The sequence below is a fragment of the Ziziphus jujuba genome, chromosome 8 (genome assembly GCF_031755915.1).
Source record: "Ziziphus jujuba cultivar Dongzao chromosome 8, ASM3175591v1".
Taxonomy (NCBI): Eukaryota; Viridiplantae; Streptophyta; class Magnoliopsida; order Rosales; family Rhamnaceae; genus Ziziphus; species Ziziphus jujuba.
Genome location: NC_083386.1, coordinates 17,566,463 through 17,580,263, shown reverse-complemented (window position 1 = coordinate 17,580,263; position 13,801 = coordinate 17,566,463). Strand labels below are relative to the sequence as shown.

Below are 13,801 nucleotides of genomic sequence, written 5' to 3'. Positions count from 1 at the left end.
TGACAACAAATTTCGTGGGTCGTGCAACCGGCTACTTGGATTAGATTGTTTTCGTGTTTTGTACCAATTGTCTTCAAGTATTTTTGATGAAATTCCAATAATCTTCCAAGTTAAAACTATTAACTACCAACGGATGTATTTTTTCCTTTTTGGTCTAAGAGAGAATATTTCATAAAGAAGGAAAAACGCACATCAGCTTAGATCGCTAAGTAGCAGAGAAAGTATGCGGTAAATTAGAATCTCATCCCAACCCGGAAGAAGAGATTTTATTTTTCGAAGATTTGGCGACCTAGTCCGCTGCTTTATTCGTTTCTCTTGGGATGAAAGCCAACTCCCAACGATCCAAATGATTTAAATATTCTAATATCAACAATCGTACCAAGAATCCATGGGGGTTTAGCTTTGTTTGGTTGGGTGGAAGAGTGGAATGAAAGAGAGGGAGGGATGAAAAAAGGGCAGATAGAGCAAATCAATTGTTTCTTTAGAATGGAAAAGAGAGGATAGAAAGGACTAATCAATTCTTTGGTAAATGAAAAAATTAATAGAAGTATAAATTGTATACATGAATAAAATAATTTAAATTATTATTATTTTTTTTTAACTCTCTACTTATTGAAACTATTATTATTTACCAAATAATTTTTTAAAATTATTATTATTATTTATTTTAATTTTTGTTTTTTGTTTTTTTTTTTTTTTAGTTACCTTCTTTTTTTTTTTTTTTTTTTTTGGATGGGCCAAAGTCTAAACACTATATTATGTGTTAACTTATTTTTATTTATTTATTTATTTTTGGAATAGTACATGGAAGTTCTTTTTTTTTTTTTTTTCCCTTCTTAATAATATTGCCAGAAAAAGTTTTGCTAGTCTTTTAGCAAGTCAACACATGAAAATTTATGACAACTACTAAAAACAAAAATCCGAATAAAAAAAAAACAAAGCTAGAATAAAACAATTATAAAAATAATGTAAATAGAAAGACATTAGTTTTCATTTTTTTTTTTTTTTTTTTTTTAAGTTCAACTTCTTGCAATTCTTTTTATATCATGCTCGGGTCGTGATTGATCTTTTTTTAACTTATTATGCAGTAAGCTATGAAAATCAAAATCTTATAATGCCCAACCAAATATATGTGTGTGTATATATATATATATATATATAAGGGAAACAAAAGGATATATTTATTTTATGACTATGTTTTCGTACAAAGTGGAGCAGGTTTTTTAGGGAGTCCACATCCGCACTAGGAAAATCAAAAAGTAATCCTTCTGGGCAAACTCATCTGCTGCTTCGAGAAAGGCGAATTTTCGTATTAATAATATTATTCAATAACAATAAATGAAAAACAAAAAATGAACTGTCTATCAAACAAGCTCTTAATTTTCCGTTGATCTAAACAAGACGGATGATATATACATAATACACGCATATTCAATTTCCTTTTTTTTTTTTTTTGATTAAATGAATAAAAATAAATAGTAACTAATACTTTTTTTTTTCTTTTTTGGGTTTGAATCATTTTTTTTTTATTTTACAGGAACTTTAAATAAATATTTATTGTCAATCATGTAGTATAGTATATGCTACTTGTATCCTCTATTAATAAAAAGAAAAAAAATTATAGCCAAAAAAGAAAAAAAGAAACGCGAGTCCAGGAAAAAAAAAAAAAAAAAAACCATTGAGTACCAATATATATCTATATTTTGCAAATCAACACATACATATACAACAGGGAAAAAAAAAAAAAAGGAAATAATTAATTTTTTTATTTGGTTATTTTTATGTTAATAATATTCTTCTTAAATAATATAATATTCATGCAAAATTATAATATAATTACATAGTAAATGTTAATATGGTTATTTGATTTCTAAGATGTTTTTTTCCTTTCCATTTTTCCTTACTTATCAAATGTAGGATGGAAATTTATTTTCCATTCTTCTTGTTATACCAAACAAGAGGGATAGGTTGGAATCTTTCCATCCTTCCATTTCTCCATCCCTCTTTCCTCTTTCATCATTTCTATTTTGCATCCCTCCTATGAAATGGAGGCTTAGTTTAAGATTAAATTCCTCCATCCTTGATTCATTGTCTAGATACACACATGCAACAGAGCCAAGCATTCAACATTAATGCTCCTATCATGAGGTAAAACCTAGAACATGCAACTTAGCAACCTTCCCCTATCATCACGAGCTACACCCCCTAAGCCTGCTTCATTTTGGTGACCATTAAAAGCTCCATCAACTTTAACATTCACCTATCAAAAGCCAAACTCTTCCATTCCCTGTTAGCTTCATGATCCTTTTTTTCCATCTTAAAAAGCCCCACCATAGGAAAATCAAATTTGATCACCAAAACTCCACTGCAAATTGTTGGAAAACCACACCGCTTGAGCCTAATCATATCTCCAAAGCATATGTTTCATGGTCTCCAGTTCTTGGTTGCATATGCAACACTATTCCTCAACAAATATTTCTCTAGCTTTAACATTGGATTTTGCAGGTAGAATATTAGAGGTTATACACCTCATGAAGGATCTTACTTGGGTGTGTTTTAAGCTTTCATAAAGAATTCCAAGCATCTTGATTCTATGATTGGTCTTAAGTTTAAATATCACCAAAACACATTTTCTCCTCCATGATACTATGGTGACAAGACCTCACTATAAACCATCCACTCTTATTTCTTAGCCAAACTTGTTTATCCACACCACCCTTGGAACTAATTGGGATGGGTAGAATCTGGTCCATGATAGTAGCTAGAAAAATCTTGTTCAACAAAGGCACATCCCAAGTTTTTCAAATCTGATAGAATAAGCTCACTGACCTTTGATATACCTTTAACTCTATAATCCGATATGTTCCTTCCAAATAGAGATGTTTCTCCCATTCCCCACCCTTTATCTCATATGATTCTTTACAATTTCTTTCCCTTCAAGAATACTTTTCCAACGAATAAACCTATAGCCTCCTATCTTGCCACCATGAAGGAAAATAAACCCCTTCCAGCATCCTTGCTAACAGAACATTCATATTTGTTTCAAGCCTAGATGCTTATTTTGAAATGATAGTGTAATTAAAGACTTCAAGATCTCTAAAACCCATTCCACATTCTTTCTTTGGTTTATTTAGAAAATCCTTCCGATTTATGTGATTCCTCTCTTTCCTTGTTCGTTAGCCCATCAAAACATGTTAATGGTTGACTACATATCATTGAAAAGACCTTTGGAAGATTATATAATAGCCATAGCATTGCTTGGTACAACTTGTGCTATATATTTATTAAAACTTCCTTAACCTTCAGAGTTAAACAACTACCTTACTAGCCTGAGATCTTTGACTTAATATGACTCAAAATGCCATCTATAACTACCTTACTAGCCTGAGATCTTTGAATTAATATGACTCAAAATGCCATCTATCAACTATGTTCGGGAGCAACCCCACTTAGTAAGCAAACCCAGGTATTTGTCTCCACCACCCAGAATTGGGCACCCAATTAAGTTGCTTATATGCTCCCTTTTCTCTCGAAGTTTGTTTCTACTAAACATTAGACCAGACTTTTGGAAATTAACTTCTTAACCACTAGCTTCACAATACTGAGTAATACAATCCAAAGTACATGAGCATTCCTCCATATTTGCTTGAATAACAAAGATATTGTCATTTGTAAAAAACATATGAGAAATCAAAGCACTATTTCATCATTTTTGATAGTGTGCCTGCCACTAAGGTAAATAGATAAGGAGACAGTGGATCTCCCTGCCTTAATCCTCGAGATGGATTGAAAAACTTTTGAGGTTCTCCATTTGTCAACACTCCATCATAAGCCAAACCCAATCTATCGCGAAGCATGTCTTTCGTAAAATAGCATTTAGAAAATCTAATCTCACATATGAGCTTTGCTCATATCAATCTTCAAAGCCACTTCCCATCGCAAGCTTGTCCTCCTATTTCTTAAATAGTGAAAAGCTTCTTGCACTATTACAACATTATCTTAAATTTTCCATCCTTCAATGAATGCACTAAGATAGGTTTAAATCTATTAACAAGGACCTTCAAAAAAACCTTATAACTGAAGTTGCATAGTCTTACAGGTTGAAATTGTACTACCACTTTAAGAAATTGAAATTTAGGAATCAAAGCAATATCCATTTAGTTTATTTCTAATGACAAATGACCTTCTACCATGAATCAACGAATGACTTGAAATATCTCTTCCACAACAAATCCCAATTAGACTAAAAAAAAAATTCCTTGGAAGCCATCTGAGCCTAGAGCTTTCTTAGCTCCCAAGGATAATACTGACTCTTTCACTTGCTCCCTAGTAACTAGGCTTAAGTAATTATTAACTTTATTATCCACAACTAGATAAACATCTCGAAGCACATTTTTATACTTTCTAACTCCAAATGACTTGAATAAGTAGTTAAAGTGACTATTAGTAAGCATTCTAACCTCTCTTTTGGATGAGGTCCAAACTCCATCATTAGACCAAAGCTTCAGGATTTTGTTTTGCATTCATCTTCGAGTGGAAGAAGCAAGAAAGAACATCATGTTTTGATCACCCATTTAAGCCACTAAACTGGCGTTTACCCCTAAATTTTTTTTTTCTTATTTACACAACCATTCAAGCTCTGTAAATAACTCTACGATTTTGTCAACCTCTAAACCAGAATGTGCATTCTTCTTTAACCAAACTATTCAATTCTTTAGTTGCTGCATAATGCCTCTAGGATCCTCTCTCAACTCCAGCACCTAGCTTTCTTGTAAAATTCAGACTGTTTGATGTCATTGCTTCCTCCCTCCATACACATCCACTACATCCTTAAAAACTCTATCCATACATCTACTTTGCTTCAAGATGTAAATTTTTTTTTTTTGCTCTTTGTATATGCTGGATTCAAATATAAAACCAGAGGAAGATAATCAAAAACAAAAACTATAAGGCACTTTCTACTAACGCATTAAAAATCTCAAACAAGAAAGCACATGATACTAGGACTTAATCCAGTCTATCCTTAGTTTTGTAAGGATGTTACTGCTCATTACAAGTGAAAGAACACCCATTATATTCATATATATGAAGCCATTATCATCAATAATCTACTGAAAAATAACTAGTCTGCCTTTACTCTAATTCTACCATCTCATTTCTCTCCATCATGATAAGTTTCATTAAAGTCTCCCATGCTAACCCACACCACACTTGCATCCCCTCATGATGCAATAATCTCATTCCATAATCTTACACAATTTGGAAGTTCTCTACAACCATAAACAAACATGAAACAAAGCTCTTTGCCTTCAATAATATAAAACACATCAAAATTATAGGGAGATTTATTAATAAATAGCATCAAAATATCCCTTTTTCAGAACAAAAATAAAACTTCTTAGTGTCCCACTAGGACAACTAATCGCAATAATCCATACCACTTTTCGTCTATGCTTTTAATCACATGCTTCTTTTCTTTGGTTTCAAACAAAGGGATAGGCTTTTTGAAGATATAAAGATCTTTTATAGTTTGGACTGTCAAAGAAGCCTTTGAACCTTGAGAGTTCCAAAGATGATACTCATTGGGTGGGTGGGGCTGATTCTAGGCAACCTCATCACTCATTGAGTTATCTTCATATTGCGCCTCCATATACATCTCCATAAGATTGGACCATAGACGCATGTTCCTAATTCCCCGTCTTTTTTTTTTTTTTCCTGTCATCAAAAGGGTGAAAACTGAGTATCACTTTTATCACGTGTTCCTTATATTCTTTCCACCCAAGCCTGTCGCTATCTTTTCTCTTTAAATTTGATTTTGATACACGACCATAGTCCTTCCTTGCATAAACTATTAGACTAGAGTCAACTTTTGGTTTCTTAACAATTACATCATCTTCCTCCAAATTAGGATTTACAACTTGGTTTCCTTTGTTATTGAGATTTTTTTGTCCAATCAAAGTAATTCCCATTTCAGTTTCACTTTCAATCACCTCATATATACTTAAAGATTTATAATCAATTTCCCCTTCAATCACCTCATATATTCTCAAAGATTCATAACCACCTAAATTCCTTGTTGATTCTAGCTCTATTTGATGGGAATTGGAACAATCCATGTAAATCCGTTTCGATTGACTATGATTTCCATCAATCAATCCAATTTCCAAATTTCTGAGTCCTTGAAACTCATGATTGATTCACTAGATTTCTAGCTTGATTCATCTAGAGAGACCTAGGGTTCTGCCATTGCTCTTGTCGTCATTCCTCCACTCTAGGTATACTCTTTGCCTTGTCTATTTTCACTATGCCCATAGGCACTAATGCCATACTTAGATGTCCCATAAAAACATCACCCATATCCTCTTGAAGCATTCTTTATTGAACTTACTCTAGTTGCATGAGATGGAAATTCTACTTTAAGTCATCTACCAAATTGACCTTCTATAACGCCAAATGCATATTTTTCCACATGGCTTATCAAACCCTTTTGTATCATGTCCCATTTGGCCACATAAATTACAAAAATTTGGTAGTGAGTCAAATTTGAATGAAATTCAAAAAGGTTTCTTAACTTGTCTCCTTACATAAATAACAGGAATTAAAGGATTTTTAACATCAAATCTAATCCTCACTCAAGCGGGTTGAAAAATATATCCCCCTTCATCACCCAAATCACATCTGTAACACTTCCCCCAAAAAGCTTCCCACCTTTTTAATAACATGACTTGAATACCATTCCAATAGCATTCCAAACATCTAAACCCCTAGGTTTAAATGTTCTAGAACTAGTTCATTTGGAGAAAGCTTTGGTTCCCATCTTTGAAAAAGGAGCACATGTCCATTGGACCACATTCTTCTACCTTTGGCACATCAGCCTCGCAAGCAAACTAAAAACCAATAATAAAAAAAAAAAACATTTTGCAATTCTTTAAATTCAACTCTCTTCATCAGATCCCAACTCTTTTAAAAAACTGAGAACATGGCATTAATATTGATGACCTTATCAGTGCGAAGTCTACCCAATCTACCCAGTATACTATACTGATGGCTGGTATTGACCACATCCTCCACATCCAACCTAGAACACGGTATTAATATTGATGACTTTATCAGTGAGAAGTCTACCTAGTCTACCCAGTATACTATACTGATCGCTGGTATTGACCACATCCGCCACATCCAAGTCCACAAGAAAATGAGTGTTTATGAAGGCTCTTTCATGGATAGCAATCATGAAAGGGAGAAATCAGACAGATAAAGCATGATTAGGATAACAAACCTATAGTAGATCTGTAAGTTGTTAGGGTTTAGCAATGACAAAAAAACTTGCCCATGTTTGGCTAGCACTCATTTCGAAAGGAAAAAGAGGCTAGGGTTGTAAGCATGAAAATAATTATTATGAAATGATTAATTTGACAGTTTGCTGGTTACCAACTAATGTATTAATATTAGTTTTATTTTATTAGCTAGTCTCTATTTGACATGGCTTCTGAAACATTGTTTTTGGCTTTGAAGCTCACAAAAAAGCTTACTTCTCTTAGAACTAAAATTAATCAAGCGTTACTTCTCTTATTTCTCAGAAAGCACAAAGTTGTAAAGAAGCTGAATCATAAATTAACCCAAAAAAGGACTTATTCTACTTATTTATGGCCAAAAAAAAAATTGATGACTAACATTATCGATATATGGTACTCTATGCTTAGACATTGTAGGAGATTTACTCGCATGGAATATATGGTAAAAAGTATTGCATCATTCATCCATCAAAATATTTAAAAAAAAAAAAAAAATGGTATTGAATCACATATTATAATAACTTCTATATTGCATTTGGAACATTACACACCACCACTTTTTGCCTCATCGACAATTTTAAATAAAAAAAAAAAGTTTACAAAAGCAATTTTGCTCAACCACTTCGGCTTTCATAAAAGCATGTAAATGATTGCGTAGGGAAAAATATAAACCCAAAAGAACACCTCCATGGAAAATGGACATAAAAATATGCGTATTATTAAATTTGAAGACAGTTCTGAACTCGTTTCCTCAATGGACCCCCATGAAAATTAGAGGGGTAGCTGCCAAAGCTTTCTCTGAATGAGCTAAACTCTTCTAAGCAAGATAATAAAACTAACGGGCACATAAAAGGGAAGAAGAAGAAGTGAAGGGATATAGACTACTAGAAACATTTATTCTCATTACAAGGGGAAATTTCCAGTAAAATGAATGTGGTCCAGGGTACGACGTAAGCCATATTTATTGACAGCAGTATTAGCTGCTCTGAATCCTCCCCCGTATGCTGGAGAACCATCATTGGCAATTTGGTGCAAGAAAAACTCACCAAGTTTATTTTCCACATTAGATTTTGCACCTTTCTTTGAAGATGATGATGATGATGAGGAAGCTGCTGATGTCGATGGCATGTTTCTAAATCCTGGCATTACTTCTGATTCAAGCCACATGTATGAAAGAACCTGACAGATACCTTCTTCTACCTCGGGATTCAGATTACGGTAGCCTGCATTATTTAAAGGTATATGAAAATAAGTAGAGTTATAGAGATCAGTTGAAGGAGAAAATTTTGATAAGTATGCTACCTTTAAGGCGTAGCCAAGCATGCATCAACTCATGGGCAAGAATAGCACCTGTTAGCAATCTGCATTAAGAAAGGACATTGGAAGAGTGAGAAACCTTTCAAAGAAGATGGAATTTTTAGACAGAGCACCAAAATTTTGTCTCTTAAACTTAGTTCAGCATGCTTTAAAAGGGTTGAGCTTGTGGTCTCCAGTGATTGTTATGTAAACCACTTCGAAAAGAAGGGCTGTACAACTATTATAGCTCACCCAGATGCCAAAAGAAGAAAGGAAAAAACAACAAAATAATAAAGTATGATAGAAACTGAATATGCTAATATAGCCATTTAATATCACCTTGGAAGACCATAGAGAACAAGAATGGCTGTAACTTCACATCTTCGAGTCAGCTTTTGAGGATGGGTTCTCATTCCTATAAGTTGGTGGCCCCCAATTCTTGGTCTTCTGAGAATCTGATTTTGGTAAAGTAGAAAAACCAAGGGAAGCATAAGATACCTTTAGTAAATCTCTGTATGAATTATTTAAGATCTAACAAAGAAAAAAAGCTAAATAGGAATATTTCTGTTCTCATACACTGGTGACAGTCTGCTCCTCAGAAAGGCATAAACCCCTTGTCTCAGGCATGTGATGGAGGCCCTGAAAAGAACCAATCATAGATCAGACTTCTACAAACCAAAAAGCTCATATTTATAAATATGACATAGTGAAAGTTAATTTTACATTCTTCTCTCCAACAATAGCTTCATTAAGGGCTTGTCTTTCAACCAGGAGCATTGGAATTTGCTGATCCAGTTTCATGTTCATCCCTTCAAAAAAATCTCTGATGGCATGGTAAAGAGGTTGACAATCACCGGTATCCATAATAGCAGATTCCATGCACTCCAAGCACAAACTTCGTCCATCTCCTAGGGAAATGTATCTTGCATCCCAAGACTTAAAAGAGGGAAAAAGGAAAAAGAAAAAGCAAAAGGTTAAAGGAGAATAATTCTTAAATCTTAAATTATATTATTGTATTACCTATGATCAATTGCAACAGCTAAGATTACTACCTCCAAGCGCTCGCAACTACAGCAACGAGCTGTCTTGTCCTGTTCATGTGAAGGACAGTATTTTTGAGACCAAAATGGATGGCACCTATACTCAATCAAACCATCTTTATTTGTTGGAATCTGAAAATTTGTGAAATCAAATCATACAATTTGTAAATATATTTATGGAAGAAAAAGAAGAAACGAAACATGGAGGCAGCTTTTAATTCAAGACCACCATAATGATAAATTAAGTGTCAATGATACTTACTTGAATCTGTATGATTGATAACAAAAGGGATAGAGGTTTTAGTATATAAATGAAATTGTTGGGACTTGAAAAAAAAAATTTATCAGTTTCAAGCAGGATATTCAAAAGCCTTGAAAAACCTGTTTCCATATCCCATTGAGGTAGCAAAGTAGATTCAAACCATAGGCACTAGAAGGTTACTTAAAAAAACATATTAATGGCACCAGCATTATAAAATGTTCTTATGAACAATCGACATTAACATTCTGACTCAATCATGAACAAACCATGGCAAGCAACAAGGTTAAGAATAAATTATATAGCAAACATTACTTACAAATCGGAGGCAAACTTCACATTTAGGATGAGCTAGTTCCTTGAAACAAGTCTTATGATACGGGTCCCTTCCTGACAAAGAAAACTTGGTTCAAGAGGAAAAACCAGTAAGAACTAGATGAATCAACATCCTCACTAGGATGATTAATTTATGTGTGACTATGAAAAAACGAAACGTGAATAAATCAGTGAGCAAACAACGCAGAAGGAAATAAGAGCAAAGTCAGTTCAGTTCAATCTTAAATGGAAAGAGAAAAATAACAATAAATTTAAGAGAACAAGAACAAGGAAGTACCTCACTCTCAGTAATTGGCTGACGACATAAACTACAGCAGAAGCACTGTGGATGAAAATAAGAACCCATGCATCCTAGATAATTACCATATATTATTTCATGCTTACAGCCACCACAAATTCTGCAACAACCAGCAAGGAAGTACATTATCACTCAAATTCAAGGATGCAACAGTCATGAGGTTTAAACTTGCATTTGATTCTTCCTCTTTCCTTGATAATATGAATATGTTATAAAAGAGTTCCTTTCGTCCCTCGGTTGAACATGAAATGGTATTTCACCATGCTATGTGAAACCCAGGTGGTCCTCATCAAATCATGAAAAGAACAATAAAAACTTTCTAGATAATTTGTCATACAACCAAAAGCCAAAAGACAATTAAATGAATATAAAATGAACCAATTAAAGACTTAGTAGAACACAAACAAATCATATTTATTAATATATGGATTTGCACGATTTGTGTTAACTCTCATAGAATTCAATTTTCAAAGATAATTAAAGAGTGAGTGTGTGTGTGTGTGTGTGTTATGATCAACTGACACAATCCTTCCAACTCAGATTTAGGTGGTAAACAAGTTGAGCATGACTTTTAATAGACTGGTGAGGTAAGCCCAGGAATTGTTGTGCAAGAAAACTCGTTGACTTATTTTTTGAAATTATCTGGTACAAAAAGACGGTTTAGTAGGCCAGAAACAACAATTTCTAAATTTAGCAACCCCTGATATTTGACATCCACACCCAAAATCTAATTAGTTTTCGATCAGAAGCTGCATTAAACCACAACTGTGCTTAGAAATCTTACTTGTATCCCCATGGGTGAGATTGTGGAGGCACATGTGGAGGATACAAGGGTGGATGCAGGTTATCATGAAGTGACCCAGCAAAATCTTTATCCTTTTCTCTCTGCCATCTATGTCCTGGAAGAGAAAAAAGAAAAGGCAGAGAGAGAGAGAGACAAGGAAACAGAATCTTCAGTTATGATTTTTGTGAATATTACATGCATATATATATATACACACACAAAATTACACATAAACACAAACATAAGTGCTTGCAGATAGAGAGAGAGTAGCATTTGTTTCGACTATGGTTTCTGAATATTAGAAACATACCACTTGGTCTCTTGAAATCTTCAGCCAGAGACAGCGCAATTGCACGGTCTAATTCATTTCTCTCCTTCTCAGTTCTAGAACGATCATCCTGATGAAACTAGAATGACTTAGTAATAATTCAACTTATTGTCAAAGCAATTTAATGTTGTGAAAATCCAGTCATTACAAAAACATGAACATTAGAAATAATAGAGGACATTTGAATTCAGATATAAATCCATGTCTTATACATAAAAGAATTGTTACTCAAAAGGAAAAACATAAGATTTACAGAATGAAGTGAAAATGAAATGGTGAACATGATGAACTAAAATGGTTTCAAAGCCATGTAACTTCCTTAAATCAGAACATATTCGAAGAAAACATGCCAATTTATTCCATAGAGAAATTGAAATTTTGTAATCTGAAATACAGCAGAAGTTGATGCTGTCTTTCAGTTTCATTCCAAATGTTATCACCAATAAATTTGCCTATATGATTATAAACGGGACCACCACACACCCCCCCCCCCCCCCCCCCCCAAAAAAAAAAAAAAAACTCACAAAATCAGTCATGCTTCTGTTAATGCAACATAATGTGCACAAGATAGTGGGGGTGAAGACAACAATAACAATCGTGATGAGAAAATAGGATAACAATAATGAATTTCAAACATAATGTAAGAGACGTAATAAAGAATAAGAAGCTTTAATGATAAATAGAGAGAGATTATTCTAACCACTGATCTAATAGGTGCGCGCCAAACCATGTTTTCGTCACCAATGAACTGCGGATTACGGCTGCCACCGCCACCACTTCCTCCTTCTCCTCCTCTACTAGACCCACCCTTGAAAAGCTTACTCAGCCATTTCATAAAGCGTGATTTCCTCTCTGTGTATGAAGAAACAAAGTTCCCTGCTTACCCCCAATCATTTCAAAACCAATCCAAAAAAAACCCACACAAATTTTTTTTAATAAAGTAGCAAAGTTTAAGCCAATTTTTTCACCAACGAAATCAACAAAATCAACTCAAACATACCAAAAAGAAAAAAATAAAAAAAAAGAAGAAGAGAAAATCGATTTGATGTGGAGCTCAATCAACAACTAAAGAAAAACATAACTTGGAACATGTTGAAACAGGGTCTGCAAGCAAGTTGCTGCAGCGAATTAGTAAAATAGTAGCGGAATTGAAAATAGAAACACATTGAGAAAGGAGAGGGGTTAGTACCGTAAATGCATGGCTGAGAGAGATGGTTGACACCTGAAGGAGCCATGGCGATGGAAACCACTTATTATAGAGGCTTCTTCGCCGGAATTCGTACAAACCCGCAAAAGGAACAGCAAAATTTGAAAAGGACGGCACAGAGAGGGACAGAGCGAGAGAGAGGGAGAGAGCGAGGAGAGAGAGAGAGAGAGAGAGAGAGAGAGAGAGGAATTAAGTGACGTCTTGAAAATAAAGGAGGAGGAGGAGAAGAAGAAGAACAATGCATCAGGCATCGTTAAAATTTTCTTTTTCTTTTGTAGAAAATTTAAAAAAAGAAAAGAAAAAGACAGGAAAGAAGTTAAGAGAGAAAAAAAGGAAGAGAATCTCTGAGAGAGAAAGGAAGTGATTTTAGAGAGAGATTCTTGGCTTGGAAAGCAATGAAGAAGAAAAGTGATTTTAGAGAGAAAGGGTGGGGGTAAGAGGGGAATCTGCTGAGGCGGAGGAATATTAAAGTAACGGTGGACGACAGCCTCTCATTGAGAAAGAAAGATTAAGATGCGCTTCTTGCACTTGCACGCATGTCTCTTCGGACATCCAGTTTGCGCGCCAACAATTGTTGTCTCCCTCGAAACTATTCGGTAATATGTACCCATGTAGATTTTGAGGTGGTATTTACATCCATAAAGAGGTTGCCATATGTCAAATATTCAGAAGTCATTTATACTGTCCAGCCGAGCAAAATAACGCAGTGCTAATGCCAAATAATAAGAAGAAAATTTAGTGGTTTATTTCCGAAACTAAGTAATATTAAAAAATTTATAAAGAAATTATTTGGGCTTTAATATTAATTTTTCAAATTAATATTTTTGATTTAATTGAAATATTATTTTTGGAGATTAATTAATTGGCATTAGTCTTGGAGATAAGCAGTTACATGATTTATATGTGTTTAAATTGAAATTTTGAAAATAGAATTTGCAACAATCCCATATCTACAGCA

General features: G+C 33.9%; 1 protein-coding gene across 4 annotated transcripts; it reads right to left on the bottom strand.

Annotated features, from left to right (window-relative positions):
• Nucleotides 1–7,986: 7,986 nt before the first annotated feature.
• LOC107413822 (protein DA1-related 2) lies at nt 7,987–13,406 on the bottom strand. Of its 4 annotated transcripts, none has more exons than XM_048470530.2 (13): nt 12,826–13,405; nt 12,637–12,740; nt 12,337–12,512; nt 11,619–11,706; nt 11,309–11,423; nt 10,504–10,624; nt 10,210–10,293; nt 9,644–9,763; nt 9,315–9,527; nt 9,168–9,230; nt 8,931–9,046; nt 8,598–8,656; nt 7,987–8,518 (listed from the first exon to the last, which is right to left on the bottom strand). In XM_048470530.2, exons 3-13 carry the CDS (start codon nt 12,469–12,471, stop codon nt 8,199–8,201), a joined length of 1,434 nt encoding a protein of 477 aa, XP_048326487.2. In that variant the 5' UTR covers nt 12,472–12,512; nt 12,637–12,740; nt 12,826–13,405; the 3' UTR covers nt 7,987–8,198. The 4 variants fall into 4 exon arrangements, with proteins under 4 accessions (XP_048326487.2, XP_015877353.3, XP_015877351.3 ...); XM_016021867.4 differs by having other exon boundaries at nt 12,337–12,488; XM_016021865.4 differs by lacking the exon at nt 12,637–12,740 and having other exon boundaries at nt 12,826–13,406.
• Between the last annotated feature and the right edge of the window lie 395 nt (nt 13,407–13,801).

Excerpts from the sequence above, each read along its gene's own strand:
- LOC107413822 (XM_016021865.4), bottom strand. The coding sequence starts at position 12,871 with ATGGCTCCTTCAGGTGTCAACCATCTCTCTCAGCCATGCATTTACG. Across the intron at positions 11,424-11,618 it reads AGATTTCAAGAGACCAAGTG|GACATAGATGGCAGAGAGAA; the intron begins GTATGTTTCTAA and ends TTTCTCTTCCAG. Across the intron at positions 9,764-10,209 it reads GTGAAGTTTGCCTCCGATTT|ATTCCAACAAATAAAGATGG; the intron begins GTAAGTAATGTT and ends ACAAATTTTCAG.